The following is a 14,387-nucleotide window of genomic DNA, read 5'->3' as shown; positions in this document are numbered from 1 at the left end:
TTGAATCGACATTCGTAATTTTTTCCCTTCTTCTTCTTCTTTTTTTTTCCAGATAAGTTGAAGGAGAAGTCTCAGGGCGCGGTTAAAGTGGTCAGCAAAGCCGCCAACGCGACGCCCAAGGTGATCGCCAGCAATGGAAACACCAGGTGAGGGCCAGCTTGCCTCGGTATATTTTTAATGCAGAATCTCCTGGTGAGAGGAAGCATTGGCTAGAACAGGGGTCGGCAACCCGCATCTCTGGAGCCGCATATGGCTCTTTCATCACTCTGCTGCGGCTCCCTGTTGCTGGTCGGCTCCATAATTGATAAGGCTTTCGGTTAGGACAGGTAGAGGTAGAGCTTCGCCTGCTTTAGTCACTGGAGCTCCCTCCGATGATCAGCTGTGCTTATGAAGCGGTTTTTCAGCCCCAACGTGGCACTGACGAACGAAGCGATCTTCCGCGCTTTGCCTGCTTTTCTAATTGCTGCTCCCTCCGACGATCAGCTGTGTTTTAGAAGCTGTTTTTTTAGCCCCAGCCTCAAAACCAGCGAGCGAACTAATGTGCTGAAGCTGACCAGGCTAAGGACTCTAGCCAAATGAATACCTGGTAGTATTTTTTTTTTCTGTTTTCCTCCGCAAAAACCTATACTCCGAAAAATACGGTACATGCCATATTGCCCAGGACCCAGATTGTGACCCCATGACCGTGGGGGAAGCTGTGATGGTCCTAAGCACAAGGACCAGTCCTAAGTCACCTTTTTTCAGGGCCATCGTAACTTTCAAACACAAATGGTCATAATTCAAGGACTTAACCTGTACAGCTATTGCTAAGGAGGTGTTGTGGGGGGGGGCATTTAAACTGTTCCGATGCTAACGCTGCCTTCCTCGTCTCGGTCGCAGCAAACTTGTCAAAGAGAAAGAGGACAAAGAGAAATGCGGGAAGGAGAAAGAGAAGGAGAAGAAAGAGAAAGTCCCCGCTGGCACTCCTGAAGCGAAATTACTCGGAAAAGACGGGAAGGATAAGCCAAAGGAAGAGAGGGCGAACAAAGAAGAGAAGGCACGAGAAGCTAAGGAAAAGACACCGAAGGCTGACAAAGAGAAGGAGAAAATCAAGAGAGAAGAAAAACCACCCAAAGAGGAAAAATCCAAGATACTTGTGACCAACGCCGAGTCCAAATCAATGGCGGAAAAGGAGAGAGAGAAGGAGCCATCGAGAGAGAGAGAAGTGGCCAAGGAGATGAAATCGAAGGAAGTCATTAGAGGAGGCGGGGCAGGAGGAGGAGGAGGTGGAGGAGAGAAGATTCCAATTGCTGGGTCCTTGAAGTCACCTGTTCCCCGGTCAGAAACTTCAGATTCCGAAAGGGGTAAGTTTGAGACTCTTTGTTTGGATCAGCATTGAATTTTCATAGGAAAAGCACATTATTATTTATTTATTTTATTTTATTTATTTTATTAGATTTTTATACCGCCCTTCTCCCGAAGGACTCAGGGCGGTTTACAGCCAGATTAAAAACAAAGCAATATAAATACAAGATAAAACAATACTTTTAAAAACTTCTTATAAATTTGGCCCAAATTAAAATACCCTTAAGACAATAAAACCCACTAAATAAAATTAAAACCAAATAAAATATCTAAAATTCTATGCCAGTCCTGCGCGGATAAATAAATATGTCTTCAGCTCGCGGCGGAAGGTTCGAAGGTCAGGAAGTTGACGAAGTCAACTTGTCACTGAAGTCAACATGACACTGAACACAGATCCCTTACTCACAGCTGCAGCAGCGAGTTCCGTGGAAAGTCCAAAGTCACTCATCTGGCTTTCATGCCTGAGGCGGGACTAGAACTCACCATCTCCTGGTGATTGGGCCAAAGTCACCCAGCCGGCTTTCATGCCTAAGGCGGGACTAGAACTCACCGTCTCCTGGTGATTGGGCCAAAGTCACCCAGCCGGCTTTCATGCCTAAGGCGGGACTAGAACTCCTGGTGATTGGGCCAAAGTCACCCAGCCGGCTTTCATGCCTAAGGCGGGACTAGAACTCACCATCTCCTGGTGATTGGGCCAAAGTCACCCAGCCGGCTTTCATGCCTAAGGTGGAACTAGAACTCACCGTCTCCTGGTGATTGGCCCAAAGTCACCCAGCCGGCTTTCATGCCTAAGGCGGGACTAGAACTCACCGTCTCCTGGTGATTGGCCCAAAGTCACCCAGCCGGCTTTCATGCCTAAGGTGGGACTAGAACTCACCGTCTCCTGGTTATTGGCCCAAGGCAGGACTAGAACTCACTGTCTCCTGGTGATCGGCCCAAAGTCACCCAGCCGGCTTTCATGCCTAGCAAGACTTAACTCACCATGTCCTGGTGATTGGCCCAAAGTCACCCAACAGGTTTTCATGCCTGGCAGGACTAGAACTCACCATCGGCTGCCTTAATCACTAGAACAAACTGGCTGTCAATCCATCTCAATATTTCAATCCCATTTCCCTAACGTTTGAGCTTCACCCAGTATGGGAGGGCGGCCTCAGCTAGTTAGCCAATCGAAAACTTTTAAGCCAACTGTTGATGTGTCAAAGAAACGTTGGCCCGCCCATTTCACAGACTCTCCGACACGGAGACCCGATTCATGCCGACTGGGACAGGTTTAACCTCCCAACTTCTCTCTCTCTCTCTGCATCCCACCCCACCCCACCCCTTCCTTGTCTTACAGAACAAAAACGTCGCAAAATAGATACCCATTCTTCTCCATCACATTCCTCAAGTGTAAAGGTTAGTATGGCCTGAGGAAGGCATCGCCCATTTTCTAGGCTCTCATCTAACACGGAATGCCAGTGTCAACTTCCTTCCTTCAAGCCTGGTGCCAAGTTGAAGCCTTTGGAGGTTATATATATATATAATATATATATTTTTCCCCGATGCATTTTAAAAACAAAACAAAATGCATTCCTTTTGATGGATCGGTGGACTCTTTTTTTTCTTTTCTTTTTTTGCCATTTTCAAGAGTAAATAAATCGAAACCTCTCTTTTTTATTATTATTATTGTTAGAGGAAAAAAAGAAAGAAAGAAATTAAAGCTTCAAGGACCTAGCACAAAGCGTTGTAAATAGAGTATGGAAATATCAAGATTATTTTTTTTCATTTTTTTAAAAAAGTGCAAACCAAGCCAGAAGTGCCTCGCCATTTTTAAACAGCCAGATATATATATATATATATACATATGTATATATACATATATACGTATAGATTTTTGGAGTGCAGTGGTAGCTACAAGCCAACGAAATCTCTCGCAGCACGCCGAGCGGAGCGTGAGGGTTTTTTGTTTTTGGTGGTTGTTGTTTTTTTCCTGCCTTGATCGGGAAGAATCGATTGGTAAACTTCGAAGAATTCGTGGAGAAAACCGGGAAAGCGGAGGCGTCTTACTATATCTTCATCGGGCTGCCTGTTGAACGTCTTCCAGCTGAGCCGAGAGAAGCCTTTGAAAAGTCTTGAAAAGTCCTGGTTTATTTTTTTTTTAAAAATAAGCCGCCTTGATGATCAGTTCTCCTGTAGTTGTGTATATCCAGGCAGCCCACATGCCGACCTCCTTGCGAGGTTTGTTTATATTCCACTGAATTACCACCCTGTTGAGCCCTGCGCTCTGCGTTAAACGAGATGTGGCAGCCCAATCTTCCACTCAAGAAGCCGAGAAAAAAAAAACACCAAAAAACCAGCAGCCGAGCACAGCGCAAACCTCTAAAACAAAAACCCTTCCTGGCTGCAGCCTTCTTGGAAGACTCAGGGTAGCAATTCCTTGCTCCGTGTTTTATTTCCTTTTTTTTTTTATTTCCCCCCAAAAAAACCACCCATCCTCATGGATTCTTTGAGTTTGCAGTACGTTGAAGCATTGCAACTGTAAGTTTAACCGATCACTTCGTCCGCGCACTGGGCCGCGTGGGGATGTCGCTCTTGACTTGCCAATGTTTAAAGAAAATATATATATATATTTTTTTTGCTTGTTTTTTTAAAAAAATATTCTTTTAATTAGTTGGCTTGAAACGGTGAATAGCTAGAACAGGGCCCTTGCACCGTGGTTCTAGAACAAGCTTTTGATTCTGGGCTGGGGCACTTTGCATTTCAGGGAGCTAGTCATAACGACAGCCAGCTGTGGCGGGAAACCCAGCCGTCATTTCTAGTCTGATGTCAGGTTTGGTTTTTTTTAATATTTGCTTTCAAGAGAGTAGGAACCGTGCGGGGGAATAAGGCCACCTTAATTAACCCGAAATTGCAGTTTCTCCCAATCATTGGGCTAGAACTTAGATCAGAGTGGCGTGGTGGCCTAGAGGTGGAGCTCTCACCACACAATCAGGAGGCTGTGAGTTCGATCCTAGGTAAAGGTGGATATTTCTCTCTCTGAGCACAATGCGAATATATCCGCTGAACAAAACTCTGCACTGGCGACAGGAAGGGCATCCGGCCAGTAAACATTCTGCTAGCTCCATTCAATTGCCCAGACTCCGTCTCGCAAGGGATTATGGGGGCGTTAAACAAAGACGATGATGATTGGGCTAGAACTTAAGATAGTTTTGGTAGAGAATAGATGGGGGGGGGAATGTCTTTTTTTAAAAAAAAAAAACAAAGAGCACATAATGCTCGGCAGCTGATTTGATCGATGTGTAATTAGTCTAGGCATGTGCATACAATTGTCTTAAGAAAGTATTAATGCTGTTTTTTAATTCCCGGAGGGGGAAGCTTGTTTTTTTGTTTGTTGTTTTGAGGTTCTGCCCTGATTGTCCCAGGCTCCAGTGGTTTCTGAGAACCCTCTGAGCTTACGTGTCGTCTCCGTTCATTTCCCACAGGACAACCTCAGCGAACTCAAGGATTCCGCAGTTAAGGTTTGAGTCTTTCTCCCCACCCCACCCCCCTTTCGCCTTCCGATTTTTAACAATTGCTTTTGCAGTGACGGCGAGGTCCTTCAAAGCTTTGGCGAAGGAACGCAGCGCAGCTTGGCCAGGTTGTAAGTGGTGTATGGTTGTGCCAGGCGGCGTTGTCTTGTTTTGACCTAGGCCCAAGTAGTTATTACCAGACACAATCAGTTCCTAAAATAAACGTATTTTATTAGAACAGCTGAGAATTACTTCATTCTCAGCTTAATCCAAATTAATTCCAAAACGAAGTCCTTCAGAAAAAGTCCTTTGGCCTCATCACAAACCTCTGTCTTTTTTGGCACCGTGCCAAAAGTTTTCTTGGCAAAGCCCCATGAAGTTCAGAAACGAGACGCTGACTAGAAATAAATGTAGCAATGTTGCTTTCCGACAAAGTGCCCAAGAGCCGTTGCTGCTCTTTTAAGCCTTATGGGAGGGGCCAATCATCTCCTGGCCTTAATCCTGAGTCGTCCTTTTTGCTTTAGCTGCTCTTGCCTTCTGGCAGCTCCCGCCCACCCGCCCCAGCACTATGCCGTCCTATTTAGCCACATTTTTAAGGCATCCGCATGCATGCAAAGCCGCACGTGCAAAGCGCGTGCACGGATGGCCATGTGCATGTGTGGACAGTGCACAAGCGAAGTGAGCACGCGCACACGCGCGCTCACATGTTCGGTGCTGGGCGAACTGGTTGTTAAATTATGCGAAGCCCACTTCTGCTTCCAAGCATATGGTGGTGTGCGACCTTCCAGAATGCGTCCTCTCAGAATCTACCTTCTGTGACGTAAAGGAATCGGTTGGTCCTTCAAACTTCAGCAGCCGTTTCTGTAATTATGGCCAAGTGCAGGATTTATGATTTCATTAGGAAAGAAACGCAAGTGTTTTTGATGATGGATCTATCTAAGGTTACGTTGCCTTCCCACTGTACACGAAAACAAACCAGAAGGAAACCAGAAAGTTGGCTTGGGAGACCAACGTGGCTAGAACAAAGCTGAAGATGCTTGTGACCCAAATGAGCTGCTGTGGCTGCTTGTTTTAAATAACTCGCAGGCAATATTAGGAACGTGACTGAATGCCTCTTTCCATCCTCGTTTTTCCTCTTTATTACAGACTTAGGAAATTTAAGGTGCCTTCAAAGCAATCTCAGCGCTCTTGAGAGGGGATTTTATTGTCATGGTTAACAACAACAACAACAAAATAACGAATTTCTCAGTTGCATTTTGTAATCCTTCACTGTATTTCCAGCATGATATGAGACAATCTACCTGGGAGAGAGAGAGAACTAGACCAGCATTTTGGTGCAAGATGGAGTGAATTGCCTTCGGAAGCGATGTAGTAATTTTTGATCTTGCTTTGACTTAACAGCACTACGTTAACCACTCCGCTCCGGCATTGTCCAAAAGTAAGGAGAGGGAAGTAGAAAAGAAAGATTTGGACAAATCAAGGGAAAGATCCAGAGAGAGAGAAAAGAAGGATGAAAAGGAAAGGAAAGACCGAAAAAGGGTTTGTGATTTCTGCCTACTCATGAAACTGAATACTAAGATAACCCATTCTCTCCAGCCTTTTTAATCGAAATTTCTTGGAGGAACGGTCTAGTAAACAGGCGTATCAAAACTCGGATTTCATTGAGGGCCGCATCAAGCTTGTGTTTGGTTTTTTTTTATTATTATTTGCATTTATATCCCGCCCTTCTCCGAAGACTCAGGGCGGCTTACACTATGTTAAGCAATAGTCTTCATCCATTTGTATATTATATACAAAGTCAACTTTTATTGCCCCCAACAATCTGGGTCCTCATTTTACCTACCTTATAAAGGATGGAAGGCTGAGTCAACCTTGGGCCTGGTGGGACTTGAACCTGCAGTAATTGCAAGCAGCTGTGTTAATAATAGACTGTCTTAGCAGTCTGAGCCACCAGAGGCTGTTTGACTTCAGGGGGGCCAGGGTGGGCGTGGCCAGCTCGACATCCCTTGTGTCAGTGGCACCAGTGGTGGCCCGGGAAAGGCTGGGGGAAGCAACAACCTCTTGCAACCCTCTGCCAGTGAAAATGGAGCTCGGGGGGAGGGACGGGACTGCATGCATTCCCCCCCGAGCCCCGTTTTAAGCCGTGATGGAGTTCCGTTTTCGCTGGCAGAGGCACCGCGGGCCGGTCCTTCGCTGTTTCCGGGGCAGCCCCACAGACCAGATGTAAGTACCCCGTGGGCTGGATCTGTGTCCCGCGAGCCTTGAGTTGGACATCCCTGACTTAGAAGCTTATCATTTTTAAAAAAAGAACTGGGGTAGGAAGAAAGCCACAGCTTCATCAGCTCAGCTCGTTTTAAAGCCTAATATTTACAAACTAAAAAAACAAAAAACCAACAACACCCTTTGTCTTGATGTTGTGCCCATCTAGGATCATTCAAACAACGACCGCGAAGTTCCCCAAGATTCAACCAAGCGTCGGAAAGAGGAAAACGGAACAAGTACGTCTTCTCCTGCCGCTTCTTCCTCCCCTTGATCATATCTTGTCGGTGTTCTGACCTAGTCTTCCCCAAAAAGTACGAAGCAGATTCTTGGTCCCGACAAAATCCCTTTCTATTAAACGAATGTGAATCCCTCTCGTTCACATTCGGCAAAGGCCTGGTAAACAAAGATGAAGTTATGACCACAGACCTTTTCTATCTTGGGAAGCTGCCCTGTAAATATTTTCCAAACGCAGTGCTGTGCGAGGGAAGACTTGGCACAGAGTCTCCGATTCACGGACAGAACTTCACGCTCCTGAAATGAACTAAACGACCGACCGAACGAATTGTTTCCTGCAAAAGCCCACTCCCCTTTCGCTCCTCTTTTATTTCCTATGGGAGGGGCCAGTCACCGTCCAACTGTGGCTTTACTCCTAAGTCGACCCTGCTTTCTTAGTTGTTCTTGTCTTCTGGCAGCTCTGCGCATACTGGGGACAGGCTCCAGCTGTTCCTCTGCCTCACTGCTGTCTAGCTCCGAAGGCAGCTGAGAACTGCCAGACGGCCTTGGCCCCACCTCTGCCTCCGATGCAGAGCCCTCATCCGAGCCTTCCCCAGCCTCCAGGACTGGGCCATGTTTCTCCCCAACCTCCTCACTGTCTGCTGCCGGCTCCGCTGGCTGCTGGCAGGCCAGAACAGTTGGCTCCATGGATATCTTACTGAGAATATTTGTTTATTCTGTCCAGCTGGTTCCTCCAAGCACAGTAAGAGTGAAAGTCCTTCCAACTCTCCCCCTCGTTCAAATGAGAAGGAGAAAGAGAAGAACAAGTCAAAATCTTCAAGCAAGGAGAAAGGTGATTCCATCAAAGTTGAAAAGGTGGAGAAAAGCTCTTCTGGAAGCAAAAAGGTAAAGCAGTTGTTTTATTTATTTTTTTTCCTGGTTGACGGTAATTATATTTCTTCCTTTCATTTGATTAGGTCAAATATTGGACTTTCGGTACTTTCTGAAGTTTATTTTTCCTCTTCTGGATCAGAATTAGTGAACCAGAACACCCTTAATAGGTTAATGTAGAGAGTTGTTAAAGAAAATGATGTAAAGTATTATTGTTAAGTATTATTATTAGAATAGAATAGAATAGAATAGAATAGAATAGAATAGAATAGAATAGAATAGAATAGAATAGAATAGAATAGAATAGAATAGAATAGAATAGAATAGAATTCTTTATTGGCCAAATGTGATTGGACACACAAGGAATTTGTCTTGGTGCAAATGCTCTCAGTGTACATAAAAGAAAAGATACGTTCATCAAGGGTACAACATTTAAAACACAAATGATGGTCAATATATCAATATAAATCATAAGGATTACCAGCAACAAAGTTACAGTCATACAGTCATAAGTGGAAAGAGATTGGTGATGGGAACGATGAGAAGATTAATAGTAGTGCAGATTTAGTAAATAGTTTGACAGTGTTGAGGGAATTATTTGTTTAGCAGAGTGATGGCCTTCGGGAAGAAACTGTTCTTGTGTCTAGTTGTTCTGGTGTGCAGTGCTCTATAGCATCGTTTTGAGGGTAGGAGTTGAAACAGTTTATGTCCAGGATGTGAGGGATCTGTAAATATTTTCAAAGCCCTCTTTTTGATTCATGCAGTATACAGGTCCTCAGTGGAAGGCAGGTTGGTAGCAATTATTTTTTCTGCAGTTCTATTTATCCTCTGAAGTCTGTATCTTTCTTGTTGGGTTGCAGAACCGAACCAGACAGTTATAGAGGTGCAAATGACAAATGATTGGGAAGCGGTGTCTCAGTGGCTAAGACGCTGAGCGTGTCGATCGGAAAGGTCGCAGTTCAGTGTTCAAATCCCTAGTGCCACGTAACAGGGTGAGATCCCGTTCCTTGTCTCAGCTTCTGCCAACCTAGCAGTTTGAAAGCACGTAAAAAATGCAAGTAGAAAAATAGGGACCACCTTTGGTGGGAAGGTAACAGCGTTCCGTGCGCCTTTGGTGTTTAGTCATGCCAGCCACATGACCATGGAGACGTCTTTGGACAGCGCTGGCTCTTCGGCTTTGAAGCGGAGATGAGCACCGCCCCCTAGAGTCGGGAACGACTAGTACACATGTGCGAGGGGAACCTTTACCTTTACCTTGTATTATTGTTATTTTATTATATTATTAATATTAGGGTGATGAATACTAAAACAAATAGGTAGATTATGATTGTTTAAAAATAAATGTATCCATATCACTCACTGTTTGATGGAAATTAAATGTTATATATATAAAACGAATAAAACATTAAAAAAAAATAGGTTTGGGACTATCGAATGAAGGAAAAGGAATGTTCTGACCTAGGCTTCCTGAGACAGTGAAAAACACACAATGAGTCCCAAAAACCCTCTCTTTTTTTTTAGCGGTTGTGAATTCTGTTCATTCACAGCCCATAATGAGTCACAAATAGTTTGCAAAGAGTCCAACAGAAGTCTGCCACAGTCCTTCAGGATAAGGCTGATAAACATCCACCTTTATCTCCCTTGACACGCTGCCAAAGACCTAATTGGCAATTACCTCTGCAAGGCCACACGGAGCACAGAGTCAAAACAGAGCTTCAGAATTTAAACCAACCAGCACAAACAAAAGTTGCTTCCTGCAAAGGCTCACATGCCTTTGCTCCTCTTTTATGAGAGGGGCCAATCATCTCCAAGCCCTTACTCCTGAGTCGTCCCTTTTGTCTTAACCGTTCTTGCCTTCTGGCAGCTCTGCACATGCCCGCACTGGGAACAGGCTTCCCCTATTCCTCTGCCTCGCTGATGTCCGACTATGGAGGCAGCACATAGCTCCCAGATGGCTCTGGGCCCCTCTCTACCTCCGATGCAGAGCCCTCGTCCGAGCCTTCCCCATCCTCCAAGCCTTGGCCATGTTCCTACCCAACCTCCTTACTGTCTGACTCTGCTGCCAGCTCCGCAGGCCGCCGCCAGACCACAACAAGGAATGCAAAAATGTAGTGTTTTGTTTCGGAAAAACAAATCCACTAGTTTTTAACACACACACACCCAAAAAAAACCCCACCCACCTCACAGTTTTCCCTGATTCATACAATACCTGCTAAAATACGATACGTTTAAGTCACATTTAATATTTTTCCCACTTGTCTCCTGTTTGTCTAGGAGTCCAGGCACGATAAAGAAAAACCAGAGAAGAAAGAAAAACGGGATAGTACTGGGAACAAAGAAGAAAAGAAACAATATCCTTTTTGCTGTGCTAGCGTTCGAATTGGTTGAAATTTGTTTTCTAAGCATTACTTTAAAAAAAAAGAAAGAAATTGATTCCCTTGACGTTAGATCCACCCATAAATCTTCAGACAAGCACAGATAATGAGCAGTGTTCTGAAAAAGGTGAGCAATCGTTAATTTTAGACTTCTCATTGGAAATGAAAGCAGGTAGTTGCACCTCATTCCTGTTGAGAACGGCTCTGAAGGAACTGACGCTTCTGTGGAAGTTAGGTGAGGCTTACAAGAATGTTCCCTATTAATAAAGTTGGAGTTTCAGTGCAAAGAGGCATGAATGAGACCTGAGGTGATGATATACCAGCCTTGTATTTAAATCAAAAGGTAAATTTAGGGTTTCGATATTTTTGATAGTCCATTCCCATAATTACTGTATTTTTCGGACTATAAGATGCACTTTTTTGTCTCCCAAAAGGGGGTGAAAATGTCTGTGTGTCTTATAGATGCATTTCACCACCACCCCAAAAAAAAATGGGCCGAAAAAAGCCTTAAAAATGGGCTGAAAAAAGTCTCAAAACGGGCTGGAAAAAAAAGCCTCAGAAAAAATGCTGGAAAAGGGCCAAAAATGGGGCACATGGAGGCCCAAAAGTTTCTTTTGTTGTTTTCCTCTTCAAAATTTAGTTGCGTCTTATAGTCCGAAAAATACGGTATATCCTGTCCTGTGTCATCCTAATGGCCAAAAGTTTGGAGACTCCTTTAAATGACCGAATGCCAAAATATAGTTTTCCCATTATGGTTGTGAATCACAGCAGACGTAAAAACGAGTCATCAACCCACTTTTACGACCCTTTTGTTTTGAGGTCATTCCTCAACAGAGTTAAAAGTTTCTCCCTCAGGAAAGATACATGTGTGTTCTCTCTCTCTCCCTCCCTCCCTCTGCGCTCGGCCGAAGAGCTGTCGGGGGTGGGCTATGACACGGCAAGGCAATGGCCGGAGCATCAGTGCAGGAGAGAAGCCGCATCCTGTTAAGACCCCCCTTAAGCGAGCGGCCGCCCACTCCATGCACGCCTTTGCTGTGCTTTGCTCCCGGCCAGGGAGTTAAAAGAGGGGGGGGGAGGAGACTGGTCACAGGAAGGGAGGAGGGGAGAGAGAGAGACACACACACATACAGAGAGAGAGAGACATAAAGATACACACAGAGTGATACTTAGAGGAGGTAAGAGGGGGAGAGAGAGAGATACAGAGGAAGAGAGACACGGGGGACAGAGGGGATGAGACAGACACAGATGCAGAAAGTGGGGGAGAGGGGGAGAGACAGAGAATGGTTTTACGGCTGGGTAGGCGTGGCTAGGGGGTCATGTGACTGGGTGGGAGTGAGTGACATTGAGTTGGCCACGCCCACCCAGGTTTTGTGGCTCCCCGTGTGTTTTTTTTCCTGTAGGAAATGGGACCAAGTGCCTCTTTGATTGTTTTAAGGTTGCCGACCCCAGGGTTAAAGTGTTGAAGCAGATGTTAGGCAGATATCTGTAGGGAATGAATTACGAGAATCTGGAAGAAGAAACTGATCTCCAGAAACGAGAGGTGATCTCCAAAGTACAACTTGTGGCTTCATGTAAATTCCATCGTGGGCTAAATTCACTTCCTGTCAGAGGGTGAAGAATCAGGACCATGTGTTAAGCTTACAGAATCTAATCAACTAACAGTCATCTCTAAATTGGCTCCAGATAAGAATCAACAGAATGCAAGGGGGAGCTGAATTTAGAGATTTGTGGACATGTAACAATTCTAGGCTAAGTCCTCTCTTGATTCTGCCCCCCCCCCCCCCCCCGTCTCTGTCTTTTCTTCTATACTTCAGGTGCATATTAAAGGTTAAGGTTCCCCTTGCACATATGTGTTAGTGGTTCCCAACTCTAGGGGGCGGTGCTCATCTCTGTTTCAAAGCCGAAGAGCCAGCGCTGTCCGAAGACGTCTCCGTGGTCATGTGGCCGGCATGACTAAACGCCAAAGGCACACAGAATAAAGTGGTCCCTATTTTTCTACTTGCAATTGTTACGTGCTTTCGAACTGCTAGGTTGGCAGAAGCTGAGACAAGTAACGGGAGCTCACTCTGGCACTAGGGATTCGAACAGCTGAACTGCCGACCTTCTGGTCGATGAGCCTTAGCACTGAGCCACTGCGGTCCCCCCCACCCCCCCGTTCAGCTGCATATTAACTCTGCTTTATTGAGTGAATTGGATCAGTGGCGGACCATTTTCGTTACTTAAGCTTATTTCAGCTTCTGCTTCTTTCTTAAAACATAATAATTGCACTTCCCTCTCTTCTTTTAGGTGAGGTTCAGACAAGAAGATGGTGAGCTGCGACCGGACATGAATTTTGATTGCACAGAAGATTGTGAATGACGTGGACCTGTCTCCATCTCCTTAAATTATTCACCTCTCGGCTTTATTTCTCTCCCTTGCTGAAGATGTTGATGGTTGAGTTGTACATTACTGTAATTTTAACTCGTCGCTTAAGTTTCTTAAAAACATTTATTTTCAGTACCTGGCTGGAAGTGTTTACCTGTTCCATATTTTTTAGCACAATGTGCTGCCAACAGTTGCCATCATTGCAAATGAGGGTTTTTTTTTCCACATGTACAGAGTTCTTCCATTAGGTTATCAAAAATGCTTCCTCCGTTTAGCCATTTTATTATTTTTTTTATTTTCCTTTTCAATTGGAAATGCATTCTTTTAGGTGTTTGGAAAAGGAAAAAAAGAAAAACAAAAAAACCCCGACAACAAATAAAACCGTTATTGAACGTTTGGATTTTTACCTCATTTAAAGAAAAATCCAGTTTTTATTTATTGTTTTTAATATTGATAACTCAAACCGTGGGCGGGATGGGGCACTGTTTTCAAGCAATGCTAAGGAAAGTATTTGTATATTATGTGCACAATAGTGAACTTGTTTAAAAAAGAAAAAAAAAAGAGAGAGAGAGAGAAGAAAGGAAACAGGAATACCCCATACTCTGTTTGTTCCGCACGATGCTCCTTAACGTTTGTCATAATGTTTTTAAAGAAATGGGGAAACTGCTTTCTTCTTCCAAACATGAATTCAGACCAATTAAGTTTCAATATTACAGCTACAGGAACTTTGTATCGGTGGGACTTCAGTCCCCAAAAAACAAAAAACAAAAAAAAAAAAAAGTTTCACAGTGACCTTTTTAAAAAAACAAACAAACCAACAAACAATTTTTTTATCTGAAATTCTACCAAGTGTAATCTTTTTTCTAAATAAAAAATAGTTTTCTCAATGGGTCGTACATCCTTGTGTGTGAGTTGCTTATTCTGGTGCTTTCGCGGGGCTGGATGGAATTCAAGCGGTGCCGTATTTCTTTCTTCTTTCTTTTTTTTTTCTTTGTTCAAGTTTTATTTGTTTTATTTATATAACATTCAATTTCCATCCAAGAGTGTGTAATCTGGGTGCGGTTATTTTTAAAAATTATAATTCACATATTTGTTGTATTCATTACCATAATAATGGTATGAATGGCCTCTGTGGCTCAGACTGCTAATGCAGTCTGTTATTAACAGCAGCTGCCTGCAATTACTGCAGGTTCTAGTCCCACCAGGCCCAAGGTTGACTCAGCCTTCCATCCATTTATAAGGTAGGTAAAATGAGGACCCAGATTGTTGGGGGCAATAAGTTGACTTTGTATATAAATATACAAATAGAATGAAGACTATTGCTAACATAGTGTAAGCCGCCCTGAGTCTTTGGAGAAGGGCGGGATATAAATGCAAAATAAAATTAAAATAAAATAAAAAATAAATATTAATAATAATAATATAATAATACTTAACATCATCTTCTTTA

At 44.0% G+C, this 14,387-nt stretch overlaps 1 protein-coding gene across 3 annotated transcripts in view; it reads left to right on the top strand.

Moving 5' to 3' along the window:
* Window positions 1–13,824, top strand: part of THOC2 (THO complex subunit 2) — a 63,794-nt gene extending 49,970 nt beyond the window's left edge. The window contains exons 30-39 of one of the 3 annotated variants that reach the window (XM_058196529.1): window positions 53–146; window positions 880–1,343; window positions 2,681–2,739; window positions 4,806–4,841; window positions 6,234–6,371; window positions 7,261–7,330; window positions 8,053–8,213; window positions 10,473–10,549; window positions 10,653–10,700; window positions 12,860–13,824. In XM_058196529.1, coding sequence (XP_058052512.1) covers window positions 53–146; window positions 880–1,343; window positions 2,681–2,739; window positions 4,806–4,841; window positions 6,234–6,371; window positions 7,261–7,330; window positions 8,053–8,213; window positions 10,473–10,549; window positions 10,653–10,680 — 1,127 coding nt within the window. In that variant the 3' untranslated portion in view covers window positions 10,681–10,700; window positions 12,860–13,824. Of the gene's footprint in view, window positions 1–52; window positions 147–879; window positions 1,344–2,680; window positions 3,862–4,805; window positions 6,372–7,260; window positions 7,331–8,052; window positions 8,214–10,472; window positions 10,550–10,652; window positions 10,701–12,859 lie in introns of those variants that run through there. The other 2 variants (XR_009156672.1, XR_009156671.1) reach the window with 2 other exon arrangements.
* Window positions 13,825–14,387: the final 563 nt, after the last annotated feature.

This window comes from Ahaetulla prasina, chromosome 11, assembly GCF_028640845.1.
Source record: "Ahaetulla prasina isolate Xishuangbanna chromosome 11, ASM2864084v1, whole genome shotgun sequence".
Lineage (NCBI taxonomy): Eukaryota > Metazoa > Chordata > Lepidosauria > Squamata > Colubridae > Ahaetulla > Ahaetulla prasina.
The sequence above is the reverse complement of the archived record's forward strand: the minus strand, read 5'-3'. Positions and strand labels throughout refer to the sequence as shown.